At 43.1% G+C, this 14,483-nt stretch overlaps 1 protein-coding gene across 1 annotated transcript in view; it reads left to right on the top strand.

Moving 5' to 3' along the window:
• Positions 1 to 4,348, top strand: part of LOC125483998 (WD repeat-containing protein 19-like) — a 20,272-nt gene extending 15,924 nt beyond the window's left edge. The window contains exons 5-6 of the mRNA XM_048601021.1: positions 4,049 to 4,089; positions 4,239 to 4,348. Coding sequence (XP_048456978.1) covers positions 4,049 to 4,089; positions 4,239 to 4,348 — 151 coding nt within the window. The remainder of the gene's footprint in view (positions 1 to 4,048; positions 4,090 to 4,238) is intronic.
• The last annotated feature ends 10,135 nt before the right edge of the window (positions 4,349 to 14,483 follow it).

Below are 14,483 nucleotides of genomic sequence, written 5' to 3'. Positions count from 1 at the left end.
TAATAAGGCAAGTATCCCATTTGCCACCTTAACCACCACCTGCTATCTACCTGGCTTGCTGCCTTCAAGGATCTATGGATGCACACCAAGAGATTCTTATGACCCTCTCTCTACTTCCTGGGGTCCAACCATTCAATGTGTACTCACTTGTTTTTAGTTCCCACGTTACAGGATTAAATTCCATTTGCCACTGTTTAGCTCAGCTGACCAGCCTGTCCAATCTTCTATGTGATGTAGCAGAGAGATGAAAGTTTCTCCTAGGAGCAGGAGTGTCTTGCTGCAATTAAGACAGGGCCTTAGTGAGACCAAACCTGGAATATTATGTGCAGTTTTGGCCTGCTTATCTGAGGGAGGATGCTGTTTCTATAGAGGGGCAGTAATGAAGGCCTACCAAACTGATTTACGGAATGGCAGGACTGATTTATGAGGAGAGCTTAAATCAATTGGATATATAATTTCTGGAATTCAGAAGAATGAAGGGAAGTTTCTTAGAGTCTTGAAGTCATAACAGGATTAAATGAGGTAGATGATTGTGGAGTCCAGACCTAGAGGTCACACAGTCTATGGGTTAAGTCTTTTGGGACTGAGTTGAGAAATTTATTCCCCCAGGAAGTGGTGAGCCTATGGAATTCACTACAACAGAAAGCAGTAGAGGCAAAAACAAGGTGTGGTTTCAAGAAAGTTGTATGTAGCACTTGTGGCAAAAAAGAACAAAGTAATGGGGGATGTGTCGAGCTAATGAGTTGAGTGATCAGCTGTAATCCATAATGAATATCAGCAAGCTTAAAGGGCCAGATGGCCTACTCCTCTCTTTTCTGTTTCTATATAGTGTTGGTAAGACCACATCTGTATGTGCCAGCAATTTTGAACATTAGTTAGGCCACATTTTGAATATTGCATACAGTTCTGGTGACTGCTCTACCAGAAGGATGTGGAAGCTTTGGAGAGGGCATAGAAAATGTTTAGCAGGATGTTGCCTGGTTTGAAGGGTATTCGTTAGAGTTTGGAAAAACTTGATTTGTTTTTGACTTGAACATCAGAAGCTGATAGTTTACAAAATTGAGAGACATGGATAGTTGGTGTCTTTTACCCAGCATACAAATGTTAATTACTAGGAAACATAGGTTTAAGCTAAAAGTAGCAAAGTTTAAAGGAGATGGGAACGGCACATGTTTTAAACAGGGGGGTGTTAAGTGACTGGAATTAGGTGCCAGAGGAAGTGGTAGCAGATACAGTAGCAATGTTTGAGGCGCCTTGATGGATATAAGAATAGGCAGGGAATAGAACGATACGGATAATGTAGAGGCAGGGAGCTTTTAGTTTAGGAAGCCATCATGTTGGCACACTTCTAGTGGGCCAGAAGATCTGTTCCTGTGCTGTACTGTTTGTTCTGTTTGAGTAAGAGATATATCTCACTTTTTAAAAAACAGTGAGGATTACTTTTATTTTACCCCTGAGGGCGGTTGTTGTGGAATACTCTTCCCTAGAAGGTAGTGGAAGCTGGTCTTAAAATGAATTCAAAACAGAGTTAAGTTTTTGATGAGGGAGTTTGGGGACATTGAGTCAGAGTTTTTACAGCTGGAGAGGCCCTTTTGATCCAATGGGTCAAACATCCATCTGTTCTAAATTCCATTTCTCACACTTGTATTTTATGGTGTTTCAAATGCTCTTCTAAATAGTTTTTAAATGTCATGAGGACTTCTGCTTATTCCAGATGCCACAACTGTCTAGGTGAAGATATTTTTCCTCAAGTTCTTCTATAATGCCTGCTGCTGGCTTTCAAGCTGCACTGTGGTTGGTGACTGTTGTACTAAGAGGAAAAGTTTCACCGTGTCTGTATCCTGTCAATACACCTCAATCAGATCCCCCTGTCAGCCTTCCATGCCCAAGGAAAATAACCCAGCCTGTCCAGTTTCGTCATAGCTGATTTGTTCAAGACCAGGCAACATCTTGATAAATCTCTTCTGTATGCTGTCTAGTGAAATCATATCTTTGCTATAGTGTGGCGACGAGAATTGGGCACAGTATTCCAGCTGTAGCCTTACTACTACTAAGTACATCAATGTCTTGACTAATAAGGCAAGTATCCCATTTGCCACCTTAACCACCACCTGCTATCTACCTGGCTTGCTGCCTTCAAGGATCTATGGATGCACACCAAGAGATTCTTATGATCCTCTCTCTACTTCCTGGGGTCCAACCATTCAATGTGTACTCACTTGTTTTTAGTTCCCACGTTACAGGATTAAATTCCATTTGCCACTGTTTAGTTCAGCTGACCAGCCTGTCCAATCTTGTAGCCTAAGGCTTTCTCCTCACTATTTAATCAAATTCAAATTCAATCGAATTTGTTTGACATGCAGAGCCATACCGATTACCTTTGATTAATCCATAGACTTTCCAAGTGGAGGTTAATTCTATCCCCTTGAAATTCTTTCCAGTAGTTTTCCTAACTCTGATGTTAGGCTCACTGACCTATAGTTTCCTGGTTTATCCCTACCAACCTTCTGGAATGATGGTTTGGAAAATGGTACTGATATTGGTGCAGACAGAAGAATAGGGCTGAGACCATAACCAGATTAGAAAGATCACTCCCTTTGTTTCCAAGCCTCAGTTTTAATAGAATTTGAATTCTAAATGTAATGATTTCAAAGCGTAAACAATATTGTACTGCTTGCTTCCTCTCTTACTAAAGCTTTTGTCCCCCTTGGGTATGATGGCTTTTCTGAAAAATGGAAGCTTCAATAGAATTTAGTTTGGCTTTTTTTAAGGTGCTTTGCGTTAAACCGTGGAGCTCCTGTTGGATTTACACCAAATGTTTCTAACGGGCAACTTCTAAAGTTGCATCGCTGCAGTATGGTTTGTAGAGTTGTGTTGCCTTTGATTTCTCTTCCAGCTTCTAATTGCATGATGTGTTGTCTTTGTTTTTCTGTGTGGGTTACACATCTTCTCCCTGATCCAGCACGTTACAACAGTCAAAGACTGGGATATCCAAAAGTTTTTTTAATGGCATTTGTGTCTTTGAGAGAGTGCAGTTGTTGAAACCACAGAATACAAGTAACAAATTGGAGCTTAAAAAGTGCCATGTCTTCTCCATTGGAACAAATGTGCAAGGCGAGATGGAGAGGAGATTCCTCATCTTCAGACACATGGCAAACCTTAAATTTTTGAAATTCTAAATCTATTCATGTATTTTTTCAAAAAAAAAGGTGCTGCAAGATGGTCCATATTAGTGGTCAGTTTCTTGAATTCTTGTCATTGTAGAAGGCCGTTTTCAGCTTGTTCTTTGGGAAGTGATCAGACAGTACAGATACCAAATGTTGTTGGGAGCTCGGGAGCACTGGCTCCAATTGTCAGCTTATACAGAAGAGAGGAGTCAATTCTTGTAATATCACATTACTTTATTGCTGTATTAAACAAGTTGCGTTGTTTTAATGATTTTATCATGAAACTAGACCTTATTTCAGTTTGTGGGAAATTATATTAGGCCCTACTTTATACACCCAGTAGAGACCTCTGACACTTCTTCTCTCCACACGCGCACACACACACAATTAGTCACGGTATAAAAGCTAATACCTGATCGGGATAGCGGCTGTTGCTGCTGACGCTGGCTGGGCGCTGCACTCGATGTCGTCACCACAGCCTTGACGTAGGGTCTGCCTCTGTGATGGTTGGTCTTCGGAGATTTTGCTGGCTGCATGCCCCCCGAGGGTCTTTGTTTTATTCTTTCTGTTATTTCTCTCCAGTCGTGCTGTCTTCCCGTTGGCTCAAGCTAATTCACATCCCTTATAGGCCCTGGCCCAGAGACTTGGGTAGCGTTACCTCATTACATCTTGTCCAAATAAGGTTTTTGCATTACCTCGTCTTTCTTTTTGCAGAATTTAGTTAATTCACACTGGTTTAAATCAGCTCAAACTAGCACCTGTGCGCAGGTCATTTTTAGTTCACAAGCTGCTTCTTTGTTCATGTCAGCACCTTTGCATTAAGTACCTCCTGTTGGCAATGTCAGCGGCTGGTATCCCTCTCTGTCTTTATCTTTTTGCAGCCTCTGGCTAACGTCTCCCCAGGCAGCAATGTTGGCAGCTTGTACGTTTTCTTTCTATCTCTCGACAGCCTCTGACTAACACAAGAGTACTGAAATATAAAAGGGAGTTCTGAGTTCCTGCTTGTTTCCACGTCACGGGTTTTGGTCATGCTCTTTCACTGTTCTAATTTACAGTTTGTTTTGTCTTTAGCTGCTCTTATTCAACAAGCAACAACAGTGAAGAAGAAGGATATTCGTAAGTTCCTGGATGGCATCTACGTGAGCGAAAAGACCACTGTTGTTCCACAGTTTAACGATTAACATTCAGCTCTTCGTAATGCTCATCTCCTCTCCGATTGTAACTAGAATAAATTTTATGGACTGATGATGGTCTTGTCGTTTTATTTTGATGTGCAGCTGCTTGTTGATATTAAATCTTTGCATTGCATTCACTTGGATATGATTTTGTCACAGCTAATCCGGATTGAATTATTATGGTGAGGTTCTTCACCCTGTGCAAAGCTATGTCCAAGCCTTCATCTTCCTGCCTTCCAAATGCTACTACTTTTGCTTGAGGTGGGGGACAGGATAGTGATCACAAAAGAAACTATGCACCCCAGCTTTCTTGCATGCACTTTGAAACATGTTTCCTTCCTTGACCTGTTACTTGCATATCATTGTTTCGTCTGTGTTCAGAAATACGTGATAAAATCAAGCCAAGTAAGTGTTCGTGAGGTGGAAATTGTACCTGAGCAATTATTACAGTTCTTTTGAGATAACAGATAGGAAGTAGGCTAGATAAGGTGGAGCAGTAGATGTAATATTTTTATTTCTAAAGTACATTTGGTAAGGTACCCCACACATGGCTGCTTCATGAGCTATGGTGTTGGGAGATTGGCTACCTAATTGAATACAGGGTTGGGATAAGGGGGCATTTTCAGGATAGGCAGCCATTAACTAGTGGAGTAGCATATGTGTTGGGACCTACTGTTGGGTGATGAAAGTCAACGTATTGTCATTAGGTTTGCAGATAACAAAAAGAGGTGGGAAAACAATTAGGATGACAAACCCTACAGAGGGATGTAGACTGGGCAAAAATATGGTTGGTGAGATAATGTGAGGTTATGCACTTAAGCAGAAAGAATAGAGGAGCTGAATGTTATTTAAATAAGGAAGCTGCAGTAGAGGGATTTGCGGGTCCTTCGGCATCATTCACAAAAATCTTGTGTCCAAATACGGTGAGTTATAGGAAAGGCAAATGGAATGTGGCCTTCCTTTCAAAGGAAATGGGATTTTACTCTTAAAATGGAAACATTTGATGCCTTTTATCTAAGGAAAGATATGCTGACATTTGAGGCAGTCCAGGAAAGGTTCATTAGGTTGTATAGTGGAATTTTCTTCTGAATAGGTTGGGCTTACACTTGGAGTTTCAAAGAATGTGGAGACCTTATTGAAACATATCAGATTGTTAGGGGTCTTGACAGTGGTTGCAAAATAGTTTCTTGAGAGTTTGGAATCAAAAGGCTATAATACAAGAATAATAGGTTGCCCATTTAAGATCGATGACGCATTTTATTTCTTTGGGATTCTTTACTCCACAGGGCTATTGAGGCTGGGTGGTTAAGTGTGTGTATATATAAAGTAGAGATTTTAAATAGGGTAAGAAATAAAGGATTGCCAGAATAACCAACCTTCCTGCCTTGATTTATTGTCACTTACAGAGACAATGCAAAGTATTTTGTGTGCTATACAGGCAGATGCTTGAGTTGCTGATTTAAATCTATGTTGTTATGCCCACCCCGCCACAAAAAAATCTCTCAACCTACACACCATTCTGCAATAAACAGCACAAAGAAAGGTGCTGATTTAATAGCTTGGCCTTCTGTTTAGCGAAGTGTACCATCTAGCATCCAATGGTGTGCAGATCCTGTTCCATGCAGCAATTCCAGGACTTTGTGTGTCAGCTGAATGTACATAGGATGTTTCCAGTACTGGAGCAGTACCTGTTGGCACTGCAGTATATCTTGTGAAGTTGAGAGTCATGTGGATTCAGTGTTTCTGCATTTGATCATTTTTCAACAGAAGGATATGCAGGTTTGGAGATTAGGTGATAGCGAGGCAGTTAGGGGCCATGCAGCAATCCCTGCATGCACGTTGCGCCTTAACTGATGAGTGAGTGTGCTGGTTCATCTCTGGAGTGTAGCTAGAATCCAGTCCATGACACCCAGGCAGTCAGATGGACCAAAGGAAGATTGGTGAAACAACAGTGTGTGATTTTTAAGGAACAGATGGGTAATTTTGCAGCCACTGAGATGAATCTAGGATGCTCTTAATTTGCTAGAGCAAAGGCCTGGGTTGTCACTGAGCAGTCACAAGCCCCTTTGAGAAGGGACATTCATGGCCTGTGTGAGTGCCATTGACAAACATGATGAAACTGTATTGCAGGTTTTGGTGTAGCTAGACAGATGATGTCAAAAAGAGCATCAATGATAGTAATCTAGAGATAACTGTATTCTCCACAGTGGTTAGTATTGATGTGGGAGATAGAATGGATGTGTGTGTGGTGAGAGACAACATGTTCTTCAGATGTTGGGACTGGTTCTAGGGTGATAGGATCTAAATAGGCCAGAATGGTTCCACCTCAGCAAGGCTAGGAAAAATGTCTTAGCCCAGAGATTTGCTAGTGTTGTTGGCTAAATTAACTTGGAAGGGCATTGTAACCATTATTAGGAAACAGTGTGCCAAATGATAGGGGGCAACAGTAGTAAATTAAAAATGATTATTAGGAGGGAATGCAATAAAGGCTACATTTGGTTTATGGTGTACGTATATCAATGCTCAAATTGAAAAATGAGATTGGTGAGTTGCATAATTGATAACTGCATGGGACTATGACATGATCGTAAAGGGGATCTGGCTCAAATAATTGGTTAGGACAGCTGTTTAATATTTCTGGATCCACGATATGCAGGTAACAAAAGTAGTAATGAATTTAAGGATACAGGGGTTGAGGGGGGCGGTTAGGGTGGATTGTCAAGGCACTGACCACAGCATTCCAACATGAACTCCTGAAGGGAGGAAGTCTTGCCGTTTAAGAAATGCTATTAAAACATCATTAGACTAGTTATTGCATTTTCCTTTGAAGAGAGATTGAGTGAAGTATGTCTGTACTATATTCAGGAGGTTAAAATTAGATGTGATCTAATTAAAACATACAATTCATATGAGATTTAACAATATGTGCTGAGAAAATGTTTTCCTGGCTGGAGAGTTTAAAACATTGGCTCAGAGTCTAGAAATACGGAGGAATCAGCCATTTAGAACTGAGATGAGAAAATTGGTTATACAATGGTTGTGACTTTTTAAAATTATTAGCCTGGCCATCATTCAGATATTTCTCAGGGCAACATACTAAGCCCAAATTCTATTTCACAAAAGTTACTCTACAATAAACATTGACTTTGCCAGTGGTTTCTACATTCTTGGGAGAGATAAAATATAATACTTTTAAATCTTCTCTTTATTACTTCATGGGTGAGAAGATATAAGAAATCACTGTTGTGTTTAAAGGTGAGTGATGTATGTTAATACCTTGTTTAGGGTTTGGATATTAAGCTAGTAGCTTATGAGTGTTGGTCTATTTTTGTGAAAAGATTTAATGATTAACTAGGTCAGCTTTTCAGGAACCATGATTTTAAACCACTTTGTGTGGAGACCAGGTGACTGGGTGTGTGCAGACTTTTGGGTTCAGAATAATCAAGAATTGATTTTGGCTTAGAAAAAGCCAAAGTTGGGAAAGATTTGAGGTAGTTTGAAGAAGACCTGACTGGAGTCAGATGACAGTATAGTCTTTCCTAGAAGAAGGAAATTGTCTAGATCAAAGGCAGATGAACTCTGGGCATGGAGGGGAACATGGGACTGGTATGTCATAGCTATTACAGAAACATGCCTAAAGGAGGGACAGGACTGGCAGCTCAATGTTCCGGGTTATAGATGCTATAGGAAGAATAGAAGAGGAGGGGGATGGTGTTTTTGATCAGGGAAGTCATCATGGCAGGATTTAGAGAGGACATTCCTGGAGGATCATGCTGTGAGAGGTGATGGGTGGAATTGTATTATAGGTCCCCCCAGTAGTCTGCAGGAAATTGAGCAGCAAGTATGTAAGGAGATAGCAAATAGCTGTAAGAATAATAGGGTTGTAATAGTATAGGATTTTAATTTTCCAAACATAGACTGGGACTGCCAAAGTGTTAACAGCTTGGATGAGGAGGAATTTAAGTGTGTTCAAGAAAGCCTCCTCAATCAACATGTAGATGGCCTACTAGAGAAGGGGAAAACTCAACCTCCACTTGGGAAATAAGGCAAGTCTAGTGACTGAGGTGTTAGCAGGGGAGCAGTTTGGGACCAGTGACCATAATTCTACTAGTTTTAAAATCCTTATGGAAAAGGATAGGTCTGGTCCACAAATTAAAGTTCTAAATTGGGGCAAGGCCAATTTTGATGGTATCAGACTGGATCTTTCAAAAGTTGCTTGGGTGAGGCTGTTGGCAGGTAAAAGGATGTCTGGCAAGTGGGAAGCTTTCAAAAGTGAGATAACAAGAGTTTAGGACAAGCATTTTCCTGTTTTCTGAAGGGCAAGGCTGGCAGGAGTAGGGGACATTGGGATATTATGGCTTAGAACAAAAAAAAGAAAGGGGTATATGTCACATTTCGATAGCTGGGATCAAGTCAGTCCCTTGAGGAGTATAGGGGGTGTAGGAATACACTTGAGAGGGAAATCAGGAGTGTAGAAAAGGGTCATGAGATAGCTTTGGGAGATAGTGTGAAGGAGAATCTAGAGAAATTCGAATATATTAAGGACCAGAGAGAGAACAGGGCCCCTTAAAGATCAACGAGGCCATCTATGCGTGAAACCACAGGAGATGGGTGAGATCCAAACGAATATTTTGCATCAGTGTTTACTGTGGAGAAAGACATGGAAGCGAGGAAACGGGTGGCACGGTGGTTCAGTGGTTAGCACTGCTGCCTCACAGTGCCAGGGACCCGGGTTTGATTCCACCCTCGGGCGACTGTCTGTGTGGAGTTTGCACATTCTCCCCCTGTCTGCGTGGGTTTCCTCCAGGTGCTCCGGTTTCCTCCCACAGTCCAAAGATGTGCAGGCTAGGTGGATTGGCCACGCTAAATTACCCGTAGTGTTCAGGGATGTGTAGATTAGGTGGGTTAAAGGGGGATGGGTCTGGGTGGGATGCTCTGAGAGTCAGTGCGGACTTGTTGGGCCGAAGGGCTTGTTTCCACACTGTAGGGATTCTATGAAATAGTGATATCTTGAAAAGAGTCCACAAAGGGGCTGACTGCTTTTTGTCATTTGTGTAAATGATTTGGATGTGAATATGGGAGGTATGTTGAGTAAGTTTGCAGATGATGCCAAAATTGGTGGTGTAGTGAACAGCGAAGAAGGGTGCCTCAGTACAGTGGGACCTTGATCAGATAGGCAAATGGGCAGACGAGTGGCAGGTGGAGTTTAATTCAGATGAATGTGAAGTGCTGCAGTTTGGAAAGGCAAATCAGGGCAGGACTGATACACCTAATGGTAAAGTCCATGGGAGTGTTGCCAAACAAAGAGACCTTGGGGTGCACGTTCATAGTTCGCTGAAAGTAGAACAGGTAGACAGGCTGGTGAAGAAGACATTTGGCACACTTCCCTTTAATGGTCAGTGCACTGAGTATAGGAGTTGGGAGGTCATGTTGCAGTGGTACAGGACATTGGTTAGGCCACTTTTGGAGTATTGTGTTCAGTTCTGGTCTCCCTGTTTCAGGAAAGATGTTGTTAAACTTGAAATGGTTCAGAAAAGGTTTACAAGGATGTTGCCAGGGTTGGAGGGTTTGATCTATAGGGAGAGGCTGAATAGGCTGGGCCTATCTTCCCTGGAGTGTCAGAGGCTGAGGGGTGACTTCATAGAGGTTTATAAAATCATGAGGGGTATGGATAGGGTTTTTTCTATTCATTTGTGGAATGTGGGCATTGCTGGCTGGCCAGCATTTCTTGCCCATCCCTAGTTGCCCTTGAGAAGGTGGTGGTGAGCTGCCTTCTTGAACCACTGTAGTCCTCCTGCTGTGGGTTGACCCACAATGCTATTGGGGAATTCCAGAATTTTGACCCAGCAACAGTGAAGGAACGGCGATATATTTCCAAGACAGGATGGTGAGTGACTCGGAGGGGAACTTGGAGGTGGTGGTGTTCCCATATGTCTGATACCCTTGTCCTTCTAGATGGAAGTAGTCGTGAGTTTGGAAGGTGTGTCTGAGGGTCTTTGGTGAATTTCTGCAGTACATCTTGTAGATAGTACACACTGCTGCTACTGAGTGTCACTGGTGGAGTGAGTGAATGCTTGTGAATGTAGTGCCATTCAAGAGGGTTGCTTTGTCCTGGATGGTGTCAAGTTATTTGAGTGTTGTTGGGGCTGCACTCATCCAGGCAAGTGGGGAGTATTCCATCACACTCCTGACTTGTGCCTTGTAGATGGCGGACAGGCTTTGAGGAGTCAGGAGGTGAGTTACTCGCCAGAGTATTCCTAGCTTCTGGCCTGCTCTTGTAGATACTGTATTAATGTGATGAGTCCACTTGAGTTTCTGGTGAATGGTAACCCCCAGGATGTTGATAGTGGGGGATTCAGTGATGGTAGCACCATTGAATGTCAAGGGCTGGTAGTTAGATTGTCTCTTATTGGTGATGGCCATAACCTGGCATTTGTGTGGCGTGAATGTCACTTGCCACTTGTCAGCCCAAGCCTGAATATTGGCCATGAGGAGTCATGAAAGGTGCTGAACATTGTACAATCATCAGCGAACATCCCAGTTCTAACCTTATGATGGAGGGAAGGCCAATGATGAAGCCGCTGAAGATGGTTGGGCCTAGGTCACTACCCTGAGGAATTCCTGCAGAGATGTCCTGGAGCTGAGATGATTGACCACCAACAACCATGACCATCTTCCTGTGTGTCAGGTATGACTCCGACCACCAGAGAGTTTGCATCCTGATACCCATTGATTCCAGTTTTCCTAGGGCTCCTTGATGCCATACCCGGTTGAATGCAGCCTTGATATCAAGGGCTGTCACTCTCACCTCACCTCTGGAACTCAACTCTTTTGTACATGTTTGAATCAAGGCTATAATGAGATCAGGAGCTGAGTGGCCCTCGCAGAACCCAAACTGGGCGTCACTGAGCAGGTTATTTCTGAGCAGGTGCTGCTTGATAGCACTGTTGATGACACCTTTCATCACTTTACTGATGATTGAGAGTAGACTGATGTGGCGGTAATTGGCCATGTTGGATTTGTCCTGCTATTTGTGTACAGGACATACTTGGGCAATTTTCCACATTGTCGGGTAGATATCAGTGTTGTAACTGCACTGGAACAGCTTGGCTAGGGGAGTGACAAGTTCTAGAGCACAAGTCTTCAGTACTATTGCTAGAATGTTGTAAGGGTCCGTAGCCTTTGCAGTATGCTGTGTCTCCAACCATTTCTTAATATCACATGGAGTGAATCGAATTGGCTGAAGACTGGTATCTGTAATGCTGGGGACCACTGGAGGAGGCCGAGATGGATCATCCACTTGGCACTTCTGGCTGAAGATTGCTGTGAATGCTTCGGCCTTATCGTTTGCACTGATGTGCTGGGCTCTTCCATTATTGAGGATGGGGATATTTGTGGAGCCTCCTCCTCCAGTGAGTTGTTTAATTGTCCACCACCATTCACAACTGGATGTGACAGCACTGCAGAGCTTAGATCTGATCCGTTGCTTGTGAGATAGCTTAGCTCTGTCTATCACTTGCTGCTTTCGCTGTTTGGCGTGCAAGTAGTCCTGTTTGATGGCTTCACCAGGTTGATACCTAATCTTCAGGTATGCCTGGTGCTGCTCCTGGCATGCCCTCCTGCACTGTCCATTGAACCAGGGTTGATCCCCTGGCTTGATGGTAATGGTTGAGTAGGAGATATGCCAGGCTATGAAGTTACAGATTGTGCTGGAGTACAGTTCTGCTGCTGTTGATGGCTTACAGCATCTCATGGATTCCCGGCCTTGAGGTCCTAGATCTGTGCGAAGTCTGTCCTATTTAGCACAGTGATAGTGCTTTACAACACGATGTGGGTTGTTCTCAATGTGAAGGCGGGTCTTCGTCTCCACAAAGACTGTGCAATAGTCACTCTTACCAATACTGTCATGGACAGATGCAACTGCAGCTGGCAGATTGGTAAGGATGAGGTCAAGTATGTTTTTTCCTCTTATTGGCTCCCTCACCACCAGCCGCAGACCCAGTCCAGCAGCTATGTGCTTTAGGACCTCACCAGATCAATCAGTAGTACTGCTGCCGAGCCACTCTTAGTGGTGGACATTGAAATCCCCCACCCAGAGTACATTTTGTGCCCTTGCCATCCTCAGTACTTCCTCTAAGTGTTGTTCAACATTGAGGAGTACTGATTCATCAGCTGAGGGAGGACGGTATGTGGTTTCCTTGCCCATGTTTAGTCTGAAGCCATGAGACTTCATGGAGTCCGGAGTCAATTTTGAGGACTCCTGGAGCAACACTCTCCCGACTGTATACCACTGTGCCATCACCTCTGCTGCCGGTGGGACAGGACATATCCAGGGATGATGATGATGGTGTCTGGGACATTGTCTCTTAAGTATGATTCTGTGACTATGTCAGGCTATTGCTTAAGTAGTCTGTGAGATAACTCTCCCAATTTTGGCACTGACCCCCAGATGTTAGTGAAGAGGACGTTACAGGATCGGCAGGGCTGTTTCTGCCGTTGCCTAGGTCGATGCCAGGTGATCCGTCCAGTTGCATTTCTTTGAGACTTTGTAGCGGTTGGTACAACTGAGTGGCTTGCTAGGCCATTTCATACGGCAGGTGAGAGTCAACCACATTGCTGTGGGTCTGGAGTCAAATGTAGGCCAGACAGGTCAGGATGGCAGATTTTCTCCCCTGAAGGACATTAGTGAACCAGATGGGTTTTTCCAACAATCAGCAATGATTTCATGGTGATCAATAGAGTCTTAATTCCAGACTTTTTTTTAAATTCAAATTCTACCTGCCATGGTGGGATTTGAATCCGGGTCCTCAGAACATTAGCTGAGTTTCTGGATTAATAGTCTAGCAATAATACCACTAAACCATCACCTGAATAGCCAAGGTCTTTTCACCATGGTAGGGAAGTCCAAAACTAGAGGGCATAGGTTTAAGGTGAGAGGGGAAAGATTTAAAAGGGACCCAAGAGGCAACTTTTTCATGCAGAGGATGGTGTGTGTATGGAAATGAGCTGCCAGAGGATTTAGTGGAGGCTGGTATGATAACATTTAAAAGGCATCTGGATGGGTAAATGAATAGGAAGGGTTTAGAGGGATATGGGCCAAATGCTGGCAAATGTGAGTAAATTAATTTAGGATATCTGGTCAGCATGGACAAGGTGGACTGAAGGGTCTGTTTCTGTGCTGTACGTCTCTATGACTCTATTACACAAGAGGAGGTGCTGGATGTCGTGAAATGCATAAAGGTAGATAAATATCGAGGACCTGATCAGGTGTATCTCAGGAAATCGTGAGAGTCTAGAGAAGAAATTGCAGGGCTCCAGCAGACATGCTTGTATTATCAACAACTACAGGTGAGGTGCTGGAAAAATGGAGCCATTATTTCAGAAAAGATGCAAAGAGAAGGTAGGGAACTATAGACTGATGAGCTTGACATCAGTGGTTGTTGGAGTGGGCTCTGAAAGACATGATCTATGTACAGTTGGAAAGACAAGTACTAATTAGGGACAGTCAGTTTGACATTGTGTGTGGGAAATTGCGTCTCACAAACTTGATTGAGTTTTTTGAAGAGTGGCCAAGAAGATAGATGAAGGTGGAACGGTAGACATCTATATGGACTTTAGCTAGGTTCTACATGATAGTCTGGTTAGTAAGGTTAGATCACATGGAATCCAGGGAGATCTAGCCAATTAAATACAAAATTGGCTTGATGTTAGGAGACAGGAGGTGGTGGTAGAGGGTAGTTTTTCGGACTGGAGGCCTGTGATTGGTGATGTGCTGCAAGGATCGGTGTAGGTCCACTGTTGTTCATGGTTTATATAAATGATTTGGATGAAAATATAGGATGTATGGTTAGTAAGTTTGTGGATGACACCAAAATTGGTGGATAGTGAAGAAAATCATCTAAGAGTACAATGGGATCTTGATCAACTGGACCAGTGGGCTGAGGAATGGCAGATGGTGTTCAATTTAGATAAATGTGAGCTGTTGCATTTTGGTAAGGCAAATCAGGGCAGGACTTAGACAGTTATTGGTAGGGTCCTGGGGAGTTTTGTTGAACAGAAAGACCTCGGGATGCAGGTACATAGTTTCTTAAAAATGGTGTCGGGATGTCATGTTACGACTGTACAAGACATTGGGGAAGCC

This window comes from Rhincodon typus, chromosome 1 (assembly GCF_021869965.1).
Source record: "Rhincodon typus isolate 14 chromosome 1, sRhiTyp1.1, whole genome shotgun sequence".
Classification (NCBI taxonomy): Eukaryota; Metazoa; Chordata; class Chondrichthyes; order Orectolobiformes; family Rhincodontidae; genus Rhincodon; species Rhincodon typus.
Note: the sequence above shows the minus strand (reverse complement) of the source record. Positions and strands in the feature narration are given on the sequence as shown.